At 31.2% G+C, this 13694-nt stretch overlaps 1 protein-coding gene across 1 annotated transcript; it reads left to right on the forward strand.

The window, feature by feature from the left end:
• The first annotated feature begins 5427 nt into the window (after nucleotides 1–5427).
• On the forward strand, nucleotides 5428–8058 carry LOC107165174 (uncharacterized). The gene is made up of 3 exons (XM_015513289.2): nucleotides 5428–5587; nucleotides 6125–6353; nucleotides 7271–8058. Exons 1-3 carry the CDS (start codon nucleotides 5582–5584, stop codon nucleotides 7873–7875), a joined length of 840 nt encoding a protein of 279 aa, XP_015368775.2. The 5' UTR covers nucleotides 5428–5581; the 3' UTR covers nucleotides 7876–8058.
• The last annotated feature ends 5636 nt before the right edge of the window (nucleotides 8059–13694 follow it).

Here is a 13694-nt window from a genome sequence, read left to right on the forward strand (position 1 = left end):
AGTTTTGATAAATTTGTTATAATTTAAAAATGTCTTATTTTAATTTATATACAAAAAATATTATATTATCCAATACCTGTTTGAATCTTAGTTTATGAAATATTATTTTAGTATTGAATTCAATGCATATTAGTAATGTGAAATAGTTTTTTGAGAAATGTATTCTTTAGGCATGGATGATTGATATTTAATGTTAACTTCACTCATCTTATCAGCAGTACCTAAAACTTTGAATCTTTGGATATAAGACGATAAGGTTAGTATTTGCCTGTTTTCTTCATGCATTTACTGTCAAAATGTATACTTCCTTATTTATTTTTTCAGTTCATACAGCACTAAACATAGTTTCACATTGCATAATATCCCTATATATTTAATAGGTATAGATGATTGTTGCTAAATAAATATGTTGATATCGATCCATGTGCATGTGTGACTATTGATGTTTGAATATTTTTATTTAAGTACTATTTAACTAATAAAAAAATTAGCTAAACATTTACAATAATATTAAGTCGAAGGTAATTAATTGAAATATTAAATATTAAGTTCAAAAGATGATTTTTAAAATAGTATTTATTTAATTACTAAAAATAAATTTATATTAAACTTAATAGAAGATTTTCTAATAATAAAGACCAGTTATGGAAATTTTTACATTGGATCTAGAAAAAAGACTTGTTTATTTATTTGCTTTAGCATATGGCTGTGATGCTATTATAACTATTTTAGATCCAGAATTGGATAATACTAATTATTATTCTTAAAAAACAAATTTTCTTTATTTTGTGTACATTTTAAGTATCGACAGTTATTTGTTTTTTTTTTATTGTAAAAAATAACAACTATTATAATTGTGTTTTAATTATTTGTTTATACCGATTATTAAGAAGAGAACTGAGAAATGTTCACTTTTTATCCCTCAAAAACCAACTTGGTAGGTTCAATTATTTTTATCAAAAACCAACCTCGAAGTTAAAAATCAAAATTTATTTTACTGCTAAATGTAAAAACAAACAAAAAAAGAGATTATTATAAAATCAATACATTAATCATTTCGATTAGATTCTAAATAAAATAATTTTTGTGTACTTGTGTATTTATTAATTATTATGGTCCATGAGTCATGTAGTAAAATTGATTTTAAAATAATAAAATATCTGTTCATTAATTATTTCATTGTAAATTTAAATAATAAACATTATTGATAAAATAAAAATATTATCATTTTGCAGTCGTGTTCCGTAGATTCGTGTTCAAAATGCATAGTCCTCCAATCGCCATTGTAAATTATAATCAAAAAAGTGTATTTGGTGTTTATACATTGCATTACAATTAATGCAATAGTAGGTATTTTATTAATGCAATGTCTATATTGTATATATCCGTGATGATTCCATGTATAAATAATACGTTACTGACACACGATATAACATACAAAACTGTAGCGTAACTTAGAAATAAAATCATCATTTACATTGAAATGAAATCAATGAATGAAGGTGGTATAATGTTGAGTTAAGTTTTAATTTATTCTCTATTACATGTTTATGCCACTGGATAAATTTATAACATTAAAAAAAAAAAAAAAAACCATTGGTATACTTATTGTATAACTGGCCGCCGCGCGCCGACGACTGTTAACAATTTATTACCTTGCCAAACAACTTTTGTACTTTTACAATGTAAATTTGTAACGTTATATTTTATTATTTTTCTTCAGAATATATAAAAATTGATAAACCCTGTGGTTGTTTGTATACGGTCTTTGTGTACTCGTGTACTTGCATTAAATTTCATTTTACGTTTATTGTATACAGTCATACAGATATAGTAGTTTCACGGTTAAATTGACTTCATTGTAACGATTTAATCATGAAAAATGGATACTGAATAATTTACAATCGCAAGATCTTAATCGTTAATCCGACATAGTATAAACACTTAGATCAAAATGTAAATTGTGCCGTAAGTTGGCAAATGTATCTATGTATTATAATAGTTAGATATTTCAATCTATATATCAGCTGCGTTTGTATTTAGTTTTAAATATACAAAGTAATATTCGTGTTTAGATTTTAAACTAGGTTTATAATTTATTAAAAATAATTGTATGCTGAGACCACTTACAGCATATGTTTAAATGAGAATTAAGCACCTATGTAAAATCGTGAGTCATGTTTAGAAAATATTAAAAGTTTGAGGAAATTATAGTGTATTATTTAATATATTAATTATTATTTATTTTTTATAACAGACAACAGTTTGGTACTCATAGTTGGTAATAATATTATGTTGAAGTCAAGAGTACAAGAGCTATTTGTCATGGTCAGAATAATTATTATTCACGTTAAAGATCAATGGCTACTATGCTGTATGAGTACCTATGTTGAATATGATTATGCTCGTGTAAAATAATATTATTATGATCATATTATATTGAGATAATGCAAACCACAACTGTTATATTATATAAATCATATTACAGTAAACACTTAATCACGTTAACGGAGAGTATTTAAAAATATTATTATAAGTAATTGAGAAAAATCTGAAGTGCCGTCATTTAGCCAAGGTTACAAAGAATAAAACATTCGTTCTACTGATTTTATTTGTACATTCTGCATATTGCTCCTGCTCCTGCTCCTCATCCAAAAAAAAGATGTATATGCCATAATAGGCATCATAAAGGGAATTTAGAATTTGTTTGTATTATTTCTATAAAATATAATATTTCCTCTGCAAGAAAAGTTGAGGAACTATCGATATTTTTTGGGTATGGTGTAGTGGAAAGATATCTAGTAGTATTTTATTTGGAATTTAAATTAATTTTTTTTAAGTTATGCATTTTTGTGGAAATAAACAAAACGTCATGAAAATAGGTTAGAAAATAAGGTACCCCCAGCCCAAAACCATAATATTATTATCTATGTAAAGAAGTTATAGGACGGGGGTATATGACACTCAAATTTTATTCCCTCCCGTAATCACGCCATTGTGTCGTGTAATTAAGCTTTTAACAACGATTCGACCATATAATAATAATATATTATAATATTAACGGTTAATATTATTTATAAAATAGCTCTGGGCACAAATAGTAAAATAATAAATCTAATCGTGGCTTAATATCGGATTATAATTACTATATTTCTATTGTCGCGTTTGCTGGCGGTTATGGACGATTCATCGTAATTCGGAATAGAATTTTTTTTCTTTCGATTATTCGTTGACAATAGAATAACACTGCGCGTACGCGAACGCTTATGCATGACAGGCGACAGTGTTTTTTTTTCGATTGACCGTACTACAACAGGTGCATTATATTCAACAGGTTTCTTTATATCGTGGTACATATAACATTTTATATTGTACCGAAATAGCAAGTCGAATGACCGATTCACATTGTTAGTCATCGCAGTGATATAAAATGCGGTGTCTTACAGATTATTATTTATTTATTTATTATTACTTATTATATTATGGTCTAACCTAATCTAACCCACTCGCCGCTATAAAGTATACTCGGCTGCGGTACGGCGGCGTGTGCTTAAAATAAAATATCGTGTTAATGTGAGGTAGGTACTATATTGAGCGACGATGAGTTACCTTGAGCTTGAAATATTATATCGTGGAAACACGACGTCGTCGTCGGTTCCATCGTTGTTCAAACGGCTCTATATTTCATGATATTATTCAGACATGTTCAACTATTACAATAATACGAATCCTAAATAATAATAATAATAATAGGCAGTATGATACTCGTATTATTAACGGTGGCGACGCTCATCGTTTGTGATAAGTGTACATCCGCAGGCTACGAGTACCTATGAAATATACGTGTGTAATGTCGTAATTATTTATATTATTATTATTATCGTTGTTGTAAGTGCAGTGTAATGCCAAATCGTGTGTCGGCGTTCTTATTATGCGTGTACGGGCGAGGGGAGCTAGCCGCGGAAAGAACGGCGCTTTAACACTGACCATCCGACACTGTATCCACTCGAGTCGAATATAACGTGCAAATCACATTTTAATATTTTAGCCCCGAGCTGCATCTATTTATACATCGTACATGTGCAGTTCACGTCCACGAACCTCCCTTCACCCCTTCGTCCTGAACATAGAAGGCGCGTTTATCGAACTGTGTTACAAATGTTACAATACGACTTATGATGATAATATCATATACCTACCTACGATGCCGAGCTCGAGTTGATATTTACGAGAATCGTACAGATAATCGGCCGCGTGAGTGCGATCATTTTTAGCAAGTGCACATAATGCAATATATTTATCCACAGTCAGACTTGGGTAAAATACTTTTTAAAAGTACTTGTTTCGAATAATTGAAAAAAAAGTATTTAGAATATGTATTCGAATACTTTATGATAATAATATTCCAAAGTATTCGGAATACTTCACAAAAAGTATTACAAATATTTTTCGAATACTTTTTTTAGTAACAAAACTATTTTTTTTTCAATTCAATGTTTGTAAATGAACATTATAATAACCTGTGGAAGGGAGGGTATACATTTGAAAATTAATTACCCCCCACCCTATGGTTGTGCAAACGTTCAAATTAATATAAAAATAAAAAATGTATTAAGCCTTTCGCTATCTCGTTGCTAAAAAATTTGAAAATATTAAATAACTTACTGTCCATGTGAAAGCAATTTCTATGACGGAAAAATAATTAAATTATTTATGATTTGAACGTTAAAAAATTATTCTAAATGCTGCATTCAGAATACTTATAAAAAGTGTTTAAAATACCGTGTTAAACGCTTAAAAAATAAAGTATTCGGAATACTACCCCCGATTATGCCCACAAGCTAACATGCAAAGTGTTGCTACTGATGGGGAAGAAAAGAATATCGTCACGAAAACACTACCAAAAGACAAGTCGGCGTCATACAATAATAATAATCATATTATTTTTATTATTATTATTAATTTGACTTAACGTATACACACTGCGATATGAACGCACAATGTTTATATTTCATTCTGGAGTGTGCCTCTACACACGGTCACAATAATCGTTTCGTTTGTTATTTTCCACCGCAGCTTAACCGGTCGCCGGAATGGCGGCCGAGCGCGCGGGACCGGTTTCGCGGACAAACGGAGCCGGACCGCGACGGACGAAGAAGCAGGAGTCGGTAGCCGGTAACCCCTTCCGCGGGGGGGTCTCGCTGGGGGGCACCGCCGCCGCGCGTTGTACCCTCTCTCTCACCCCCCCGGCCGTATCCGTTTTGTTTCGCGTGTAGGTATTAATTTTCTTTATGTTTTTTTTCCCTTCCCTCTTCCCGTCCGCGCCCGCCGTTATACAATAATATGATATTCCCATTATTCTTCTTCGTCGACCGTGTTCGGCGTTTTTCCACCACGTTCCTCCGTCGCAGGCATATGCCTCCGCCGCTATTTAAGATCAAACCGTTCGGCTCTCGGGACGCAATTATTGGACCGCAGTGACTTGAAAGAGACGCTTGTTGTAGTTTGTACTCTTTCGAGAACCGCCGCCGTCCGTCTATTAAGTCCGCGTATCATTCGTCAGATTATTATTTTTATCAGCATGAAGGTAAGTTTTATATTATTGTTTGTACACGTCATGTCAACGGATTTGTGTTAACCTGCCAGTGCGCAGCGAACGTTCGATTAAATGAAAATTAGTCGAAATAATATTTCTATTAATAGGCATACGACACTATTAATACCGACAGTTCAACATGCAATTGCACTCGGCAACCGTTGCGATTAAAAAAAAAAAAAATGTAGTGATTAATACGTCGGCCTACGTTTTTTTTTTTTTTTTTTAATCGCAACAGTTACCTAATGCAAATATGAATTGGACGGGTTTAAACTCTATCAAAACAGTACGATTCTGTAAATCGAACAAATACAAAAAAAGTATTCATAAGCCAAGAATAATATTATATGCTCTAATATAGGTTTGGTGTTTAGAATCAAATTATATCATTTTGCTCTTCTGTATGATATTTTGAAGAAAAAAAATATACATTTTAGACGTCGATGAGTTGTTTATGATTTCTTTGTTGTTTAACTCTTATGCATTGTTGTGTCGATCGACTGACCAATCTTTTCGCGTGTTCTGCAGGTCTCCTACGCAGCAGCCCTCCTGTTGGCCGTCGTGGCAGCCGCTTCGTCGACGGAAGTCCAAAAGTCCGCCGCCACTCCGGCACAACAGGTGCAGTCGCCGACGACTTTCCCAGGTCCAGGAATCGTTCCTTATCCAGCCCAGAGCTACCAGTACATGTCTGAGTACGCCGGGCCGATGGCCAAGTCGTCGTTCGCACCAAAGGCCACAGTCCCGTCGTCTGCTTTCGGTAAGTCACACACAGACGTCAATAAAATAATTATTATCTTCGTCACTGAATGCTCAACAACCTGCACACACCATACCAGCCCCGATATGAGCTTTTTCGTCATTAGACGGTTGGCATAAGTAAACGTTCTATATTATTAGCATCATAATTAATGCATTAATCACAGTCGTAGGTATATTTTATCGACTACTTTATATTTGACGATAAAACCGTTAAATTACGTTTTGGGTACTCGCGATAACCATATATATTTATATATATATAAACAGGGTGATTCTTTTAACAAACAACACTCATATGGTGTTTGTGTGTAAATACCACCTAACAAACACCTATAACACACAAACACCACCCAAAACCACCCAACTTTATATCTACGCTATATCTTGTAAACGGATTAACGAAAAATGAAAATTTAAACGTAAAAATTAATTGAAAAAATAGCCTTTTTAGTTTATGAAGTTTGAAGTATAATAGGTTGTCATTTGAAAATCAAAAGTTGAGAATGGTTTACCTGATAAATATACCTAAGGGTGAAAATATTTAAAAAATATATAGTTCTAGAACATGATGGATTTAAAATTTTGAGAAAAAAAAATTTGAAAAAAGTCAATAGTTTTTGAAATAATGAGTGTTGTTTGATAAAAGAATCACCCTGTATATATAGTGCCGAATTCGCAATTAAAATCTATTAAAATATTGTCGCCGAACAGCTAATAATATCTTTCGGAAATAACCAACAGAGGAAAGACGAAATCGATGTCACTCCGCTCGGGATAAATATTTTAATACCCTAAGCTCATACACTAATGGCCGTGATATAAAACATCACAGTCATCACCAATGTAACCATATTATTATTATTATTACGTCATTATGTATTCTAACCGTGAGCGATACATCTTTACGTTTTCCAGCCGCCTACCAACCGTACCAGCAGTACAGTTTTGCACCAAACCAACAGTACTACCCTGGTTCCGGATACACCGCCGCCGGACAGTACCCCTCGACCCCGTACTCGGCATTCCCGTACTCGGCTCAACCGTACGCGGCTCAACCGTACGCGGCTCAACCGTACGCGGCCCAACCGTACTCTGCCCAGCCGTACTCTGCCCAACCGTACAACGGCGGCTCATACTCTCCATATCCGGGCGCCTTCCCGTCGTACTACGGTAGTCAATTCGGCGTCCCGTCCGCCGCCGCCGGTCCATACAACAGCCATCATTATTCGGCCGCTCCGTACAACGGCCACCACTCGGGTGTCTCCTCGCCGTCCGTCACTCCGTACTCGGCTCTGCCGTCCGCTTACCCACAACAACCTCTGCAGCACTCGTCGTCATCGTTCTACAACAGCGGCGTTGCCGGTCAACAGTACAGCCCTTCCCAACAGTACCTCTCGCAACAGCAACAGTATCCGTCACAGCAGTACCAGTCAATCTACGCCAACTCACCGGCCGCCCCCGCCACCGCCTCCGCCACCGCTGTCTCCGATTCCGTCAAGGCTTCGTCTGAGAGAAAATGAACGATTGATCATCATCATGGAGGAAAGCCCAACGGCGCAGGACTTTTGACTTATTATTTGACTACTTAGGATATAATATGATATTATTACTATTTATTTCTGCGATACCGAATTGCCATATATTTTATTAAAATTTAATAAAAATTAAGCTTAATATATATTGAACGTAATTATAATGCGAAATACCATTATGTTTTTATCATTATTATTATACGAGTAGCATAATAATTGTACCTATTTCCTAAAATCTAACTATCTATATATGATGTATTTTAGTTGGATTAGTATGATGGTTACGGAATGTCATTGTCTTATTAAAAGAGAAATTTAAACCAAAATATATTTCCAAGCTCACTTCGATGTAGCCGAATCAACTTAATATATATATATATATAATATATTATATAGTTAACGCACATCACATCGTACACATATTATTTGCAATTTGCATGATGGCAATTTTAACTAGTTTGCGATTCTGCGCTAGTATAATAATTCCGTGATGTTAATGGCATACGTTTTATATACAAACAATAATAGACATACCTGGTAACTGGTAAGCGCCCGCCTATATTACAATAATGTACCTACACGTATTGCGTTGGTTTAACGTGGTATACAATAATAATAATTATGAATTATGATTTTTATGTGATAAACCGACTTTGCGTGCCGATTTTGAGCTATAAGTTAACACAATACATGACTTAAATCTAATTTCCAGCTGCGACCAAGTTCAACCAAATGTTATGGAAAGACATGTCCAATAGTTATAGGTAACCTATCTGCTATAAAATGTCGCACAACTTTATTGTTTGATGTAGTTTCACAAAATGTCCAACTATAATTGGCAAACTCCACCGGCTGGACCTTGTCGGTTAAAATGTTATCAGTTCGATACAATGCTCACTCCCCTTATGAAGATTAAAAAATAAATATAATGACAACATGAAACAACAGGTAGTATGATATTATTGGGAATCGTTTTGCATGCGATATGATGTGTGCATCATTTTATGTAAAAAATGGCTATCAATATCATACAATAATATCTATTACCTTCATTTACTTGGAGCTAATACCCATTTTTTTCTTGCGGTCTTACTGTGTATTATATTTATAAAAGCTCGATCAGCCCGATTGGAATCAAGAAATAAATGTTTGAGATAAAATGGTTCAAAATCAAAAATATTTTTTTCAAACATTGTTTACCTGATAAATATACCTAAGGGTGAAAATATTAAGCATGTTAACATTTTTGTAGAATACCTACGTCAACATGCCGTACCTTACCAAATTACTGTAATATTCATTTATTATAAAACATAATTCTTTGATACGTATAATGTGTTATTAAAAATTTAATGCATAGGCTATAATCTATAACTTATTGATTGGAACCCCAAAAAAATGCTAAAAAATTACGTGTAGTTACGTACAACACTACACTTATAAAGTTTATATATATATACATGTATCAATGGAATTTACTATCACTCGTGATTGTACTGTGTTAACATTGTAAAAGTAAATACTAATAGAATAATACTCGACTGTTCTGTCACTAAAATCAAACAATACTTGCTTAGAAAATCTACGCATGATATGTGCCTATATATCAGGAAACGCATTGTATTTGTTAGTTTGATTATTTATTCAAACTTAAACAGAATTATAGAAAGAAAAAAAACCGTAAATCCCGATAAAAATATGAATTATACATTTATACGCCTTGTCGTCTACTGGACATAATAATACTATAATATATAAGTTTTATACGAAATAATAAAAATACTCTGTTATAGGTACATTTATACAACTACTCGTATGTCACAGTTTGATTGTAAAAATTAACGTTTTTCCTCCGTCACGTATTTACAAAAACTATTTTCTTACTTAACAGACAAAAAAAAAAAAAACTAATGTGACCACTAAAAAAAAAATGAAATGTCAATTATTGTCGAACACATTGCAGAACTGACGATGACGTCGGTGGTGGCGGCGAGTCATCGATCTGTTGGAGGTCTTCGACCCTCCGCCGCCGCGGCCTCCGGCATCTCATCGCGGCGTGTATAATACACATTAGGTATACGTCTATAATAGATGCCTACATCAGGTTTAACATTGTATATATATATTATTGTTACAAGTGAAGAAATTACGATTTTAGTTATCACATACACTCCAAGACACGTCCGCCAAGAAATCGATGCTCATGAGCTTTTATCACCGGCCGCAACAGAAAATAGGGGCCATCGTTGTCACCGAACGATTACACTATGACGATAATATTTTTTGCATATTATATTGTACGAATGGTTGTGCATCCTTGAACGATTTACCTCCGAGAGATAGGGGGGGGGGAGAAGAGAAACAATTGAGTTGCATTTTATATCGACTACGGATAAAAAATACTATTAAACAATATCACAAGTGTCAACTGTAGCTGATAACTATAGGTATAACACAGGTATCTAATAAGCATTTTTTTTGTTGTTTTAGGTGATTACGCTAAATTAATTAAATATAAGAAAAATGAACACCATCCATAAAAATGTAAAGAAAGAGGGGGAGAAATAGGTAATCGCTCTGCTGTACAGGTTTTAGGTGCTGAATTTAATTCGTAATTTAGTAGATAAGATATTGTGTAAATTTGAATTCAATCACAAATGATTGCAGATGAAAAATGATTCTGACCAAAGATAGTCAGTTCAACACTAGGTAACTTAATACCTATAATATAATATTATAGTAAGTACTTAGTAATACTAAGTATATTTCATTAAATTCATGCTAAATGTTGCCAGTGGGCGGCTTAATCAATCTATCACGTCCTGTCTTCTCTTAGCACATATAAGCTTATTGTACTTACTTGTATAGATTGTTTATTTCAATAATAAAAAAAGTATATTTCATAATATTATGTTTTTTAATATTGCAATATTGATTTAATTTATTTTACAATTCCGAAAACATTGCATAATAAATGAAACAAATCTAAATGCAATATTGTTAATATTTAATTATTACAATAGTATATATTTTTATAACTAATTATTGTTATTAACTTGTACGACTGTTTTCAAAAATAATTGTTAAATAAACATAAAAATAAAAACTTTTGAGACAATACTGCATTACCGCTTTACCACCTTACCAAAATATAACGGTGTGGACGTTTGTTGTAGATAATAGGCATAAAAAGATATTATAATAATATTACTAATTATTATAATTTATAAAAAAAAATTTAATCTAAAATGTAAAATGTCTATAAAAAGTTCGAAAAAAATCAAAATAATTGAAAATTATATCACGAATAGCTAATAAAATTCTAATATTTGCTAAATATGCTAATAATGAAAAATTGCTAATATTGAAAATTTTAAGTGTCCACTGTGGTTATTAATTGTTTTTGAATCACAATACATGAATAATACTATTCGATGAAAACTCGTGATTTTACGTATTAATATCCTGAAATTTCTTCAACGTGTATATTTCAGACGCTCATAAAAATTTTAATAAAATTAAACTCAACTTGTTTGTAATTTTAGTAATACCAACTCATGCTAAATCTTTAAATACATTTTTAAGCTTTTTTATTAAGTGATATTTTACAATAAAAATTTGTAATTCGACATGTCAATAAGACATTAAATACCTAAAAATAAAATAAAAAATAGTTTAAATTATATTATATTGTACGGAAAATGTCAACATAAAACTTTAGTTAATTCAAATATCTACGGATATGCGTTTTTGAATTTAACAAAATAATTAAATTAGAGAATCAATTTTGTCGAATCTTATATCTGTTTTCCCCAGTTTTTTTTTTTACTTTCCAAAAAATTAAGAAATTTAATAGAATCTTTAAAGATTAACCTCTAAAAGTACCAACTAGATTTACTTGCTACTAGAAAAGATAGTGAAATTGAAAGCCAAAGCATTTTTAGTACTTCAGATATTGACACGTACCTACACAAAAAAATTTCATTGTAAAATCAATATGACATTGTTCCGCTTATTTTTTAGACTAACGTTATTTTAGTCAAGAGGGAAGGTTACAAAATGTATCATATTATCATTTATCTAGTTATCATAGCTATTAAATATTATAAATATTAAAACAATTAAGTACCTAAATCAAGTAAGTGGTAAGTTGTTATTTAACATACCAACTAATGGATTAACGGTCACATGAAACCGAATATTTCTACATCGTCTTGTTATTCAAATTTAGAAGATTTTTCGTTTTTGTATAAATTTAAAGTACGTTTTCACAAGAAAAACAAAGATAATAGTAATAATTATTTTTATACCAATGATAAAATCACGATTAAATACACACTCTATTAAATATATCTAAAATTTTAGTGCACTAATAAAAGGGTTTGCATTTTTCCTGATAAACCACCACACCGTTTTAAGCACTATGGATCTCCTCAGAAAAATACAAAATAAATAAATAAAAAGCGGTTAAGTGTCTATGTCACAATATATTCAGTACAGTAATATGAAATTCAAAAATAAGCTTCCCAAATTTATAATTAACTACATCTTTTTCTTGTGAATTAGACACTTTAATTTATTAAATATCGTATAATTGTATTCATCGTTTGGCCATCTACTCTAAAATAAAATATTTATATTAATAGGTTTATTATATATGCGTGTTTTGTCATCAAAAAATAATTTTTTTTTTTCGTGAAATCAGCTATAACTATCAAATTATTACACCATTTACACCTAACCTCGGCAATTACTTAAAAAAATAATTAGTATATTACTTTATACATTCAATATTTATATATTCATTATAATATTTAATGGTACAACTATTTATTAGGTAGGTATGAAATGTTTATTTATTTTTATATTTTTCTTTTTAATTACCAATCGTATGAAGATAATAAATATATTACAGGTTTGTTGTTTAAAAATATTACATAAAGCAACTAAAAATTAATTGATATATAATTCAATGGTTAATTATTAAATACAAATATAAACACAATAAAAATATATTTAAAAAATGATATGCCTACTTAGCTATTTGGAAGTATAGACTGACGTTTCATACAGCTATACTAACAGTATGATGAGCAAGTGCATAATACAATAATAATCTCGTCTAGATAATAATGTATTTTTTTTTTATGGGAAGAGCAAAATTCTTTTAGAGTCTGAGGAAGAAAAAAGAATGTATTTAGTTTTACAATGACTTATTTATATATTTCATTTATGTCTGTAGTAGACAGCTGTCATCCCTATAGGGTCTAGATTTCAATGCAAAGTACATCATTCTTTGGGTATCTACTCTAGGACAATATTCATCTCAAGTACAATGTACATAATTCGTTTCATTTAACAGATTTAAAATAACTAATTATTTAAAATAATTTCAAAGGTAGACGTTTTATTTTAAATTGTTTGATCTCTTTCCACTTTTTGAGTTTGTTTAACTTTGTAACGTAATTTTATCGATTTTTGATCCATATATTATACATATTATGAACAAACTTTTAGTATAAATTAAGAAAAATATTTTATCAAGAACTAATGTTTTCACAATATTTGCTTTAATAGTACCTAATTAAAGTATTTTTATTAGTTTTTAAAGCGCTAACAAATTCCGATGGTTAAACCATAATTTTATAATTACTCCTAGAAAAAAAAAAGTGCTGGTAATTTTTTAATGGTGTGTACTGTATTTTTTTAGATTATTTGTGGTCTTGTGGAAAGTTTTTGGAGTAATCCAGTCCTTAATGGTCATCATTTTTTTAAATCAGTTAAATCACACTTCAGACGTGGTTTCC

This window comes from Diuraphis noxia, unplaced genomic scaffold (assembly GCF_037042655.1).
Source record: "Diuraphis noxia isolate RWA-SAM2 unplaced genomic scaffold, SU_Dnox_SAM2 contig0002, whole genome shotgun sequence".
NCBI lineage: Eukaryota > Metazoa > Arthropoda > Insecta > Hemiptera > Aphididae > Diuraphis > Diuraphis noxia.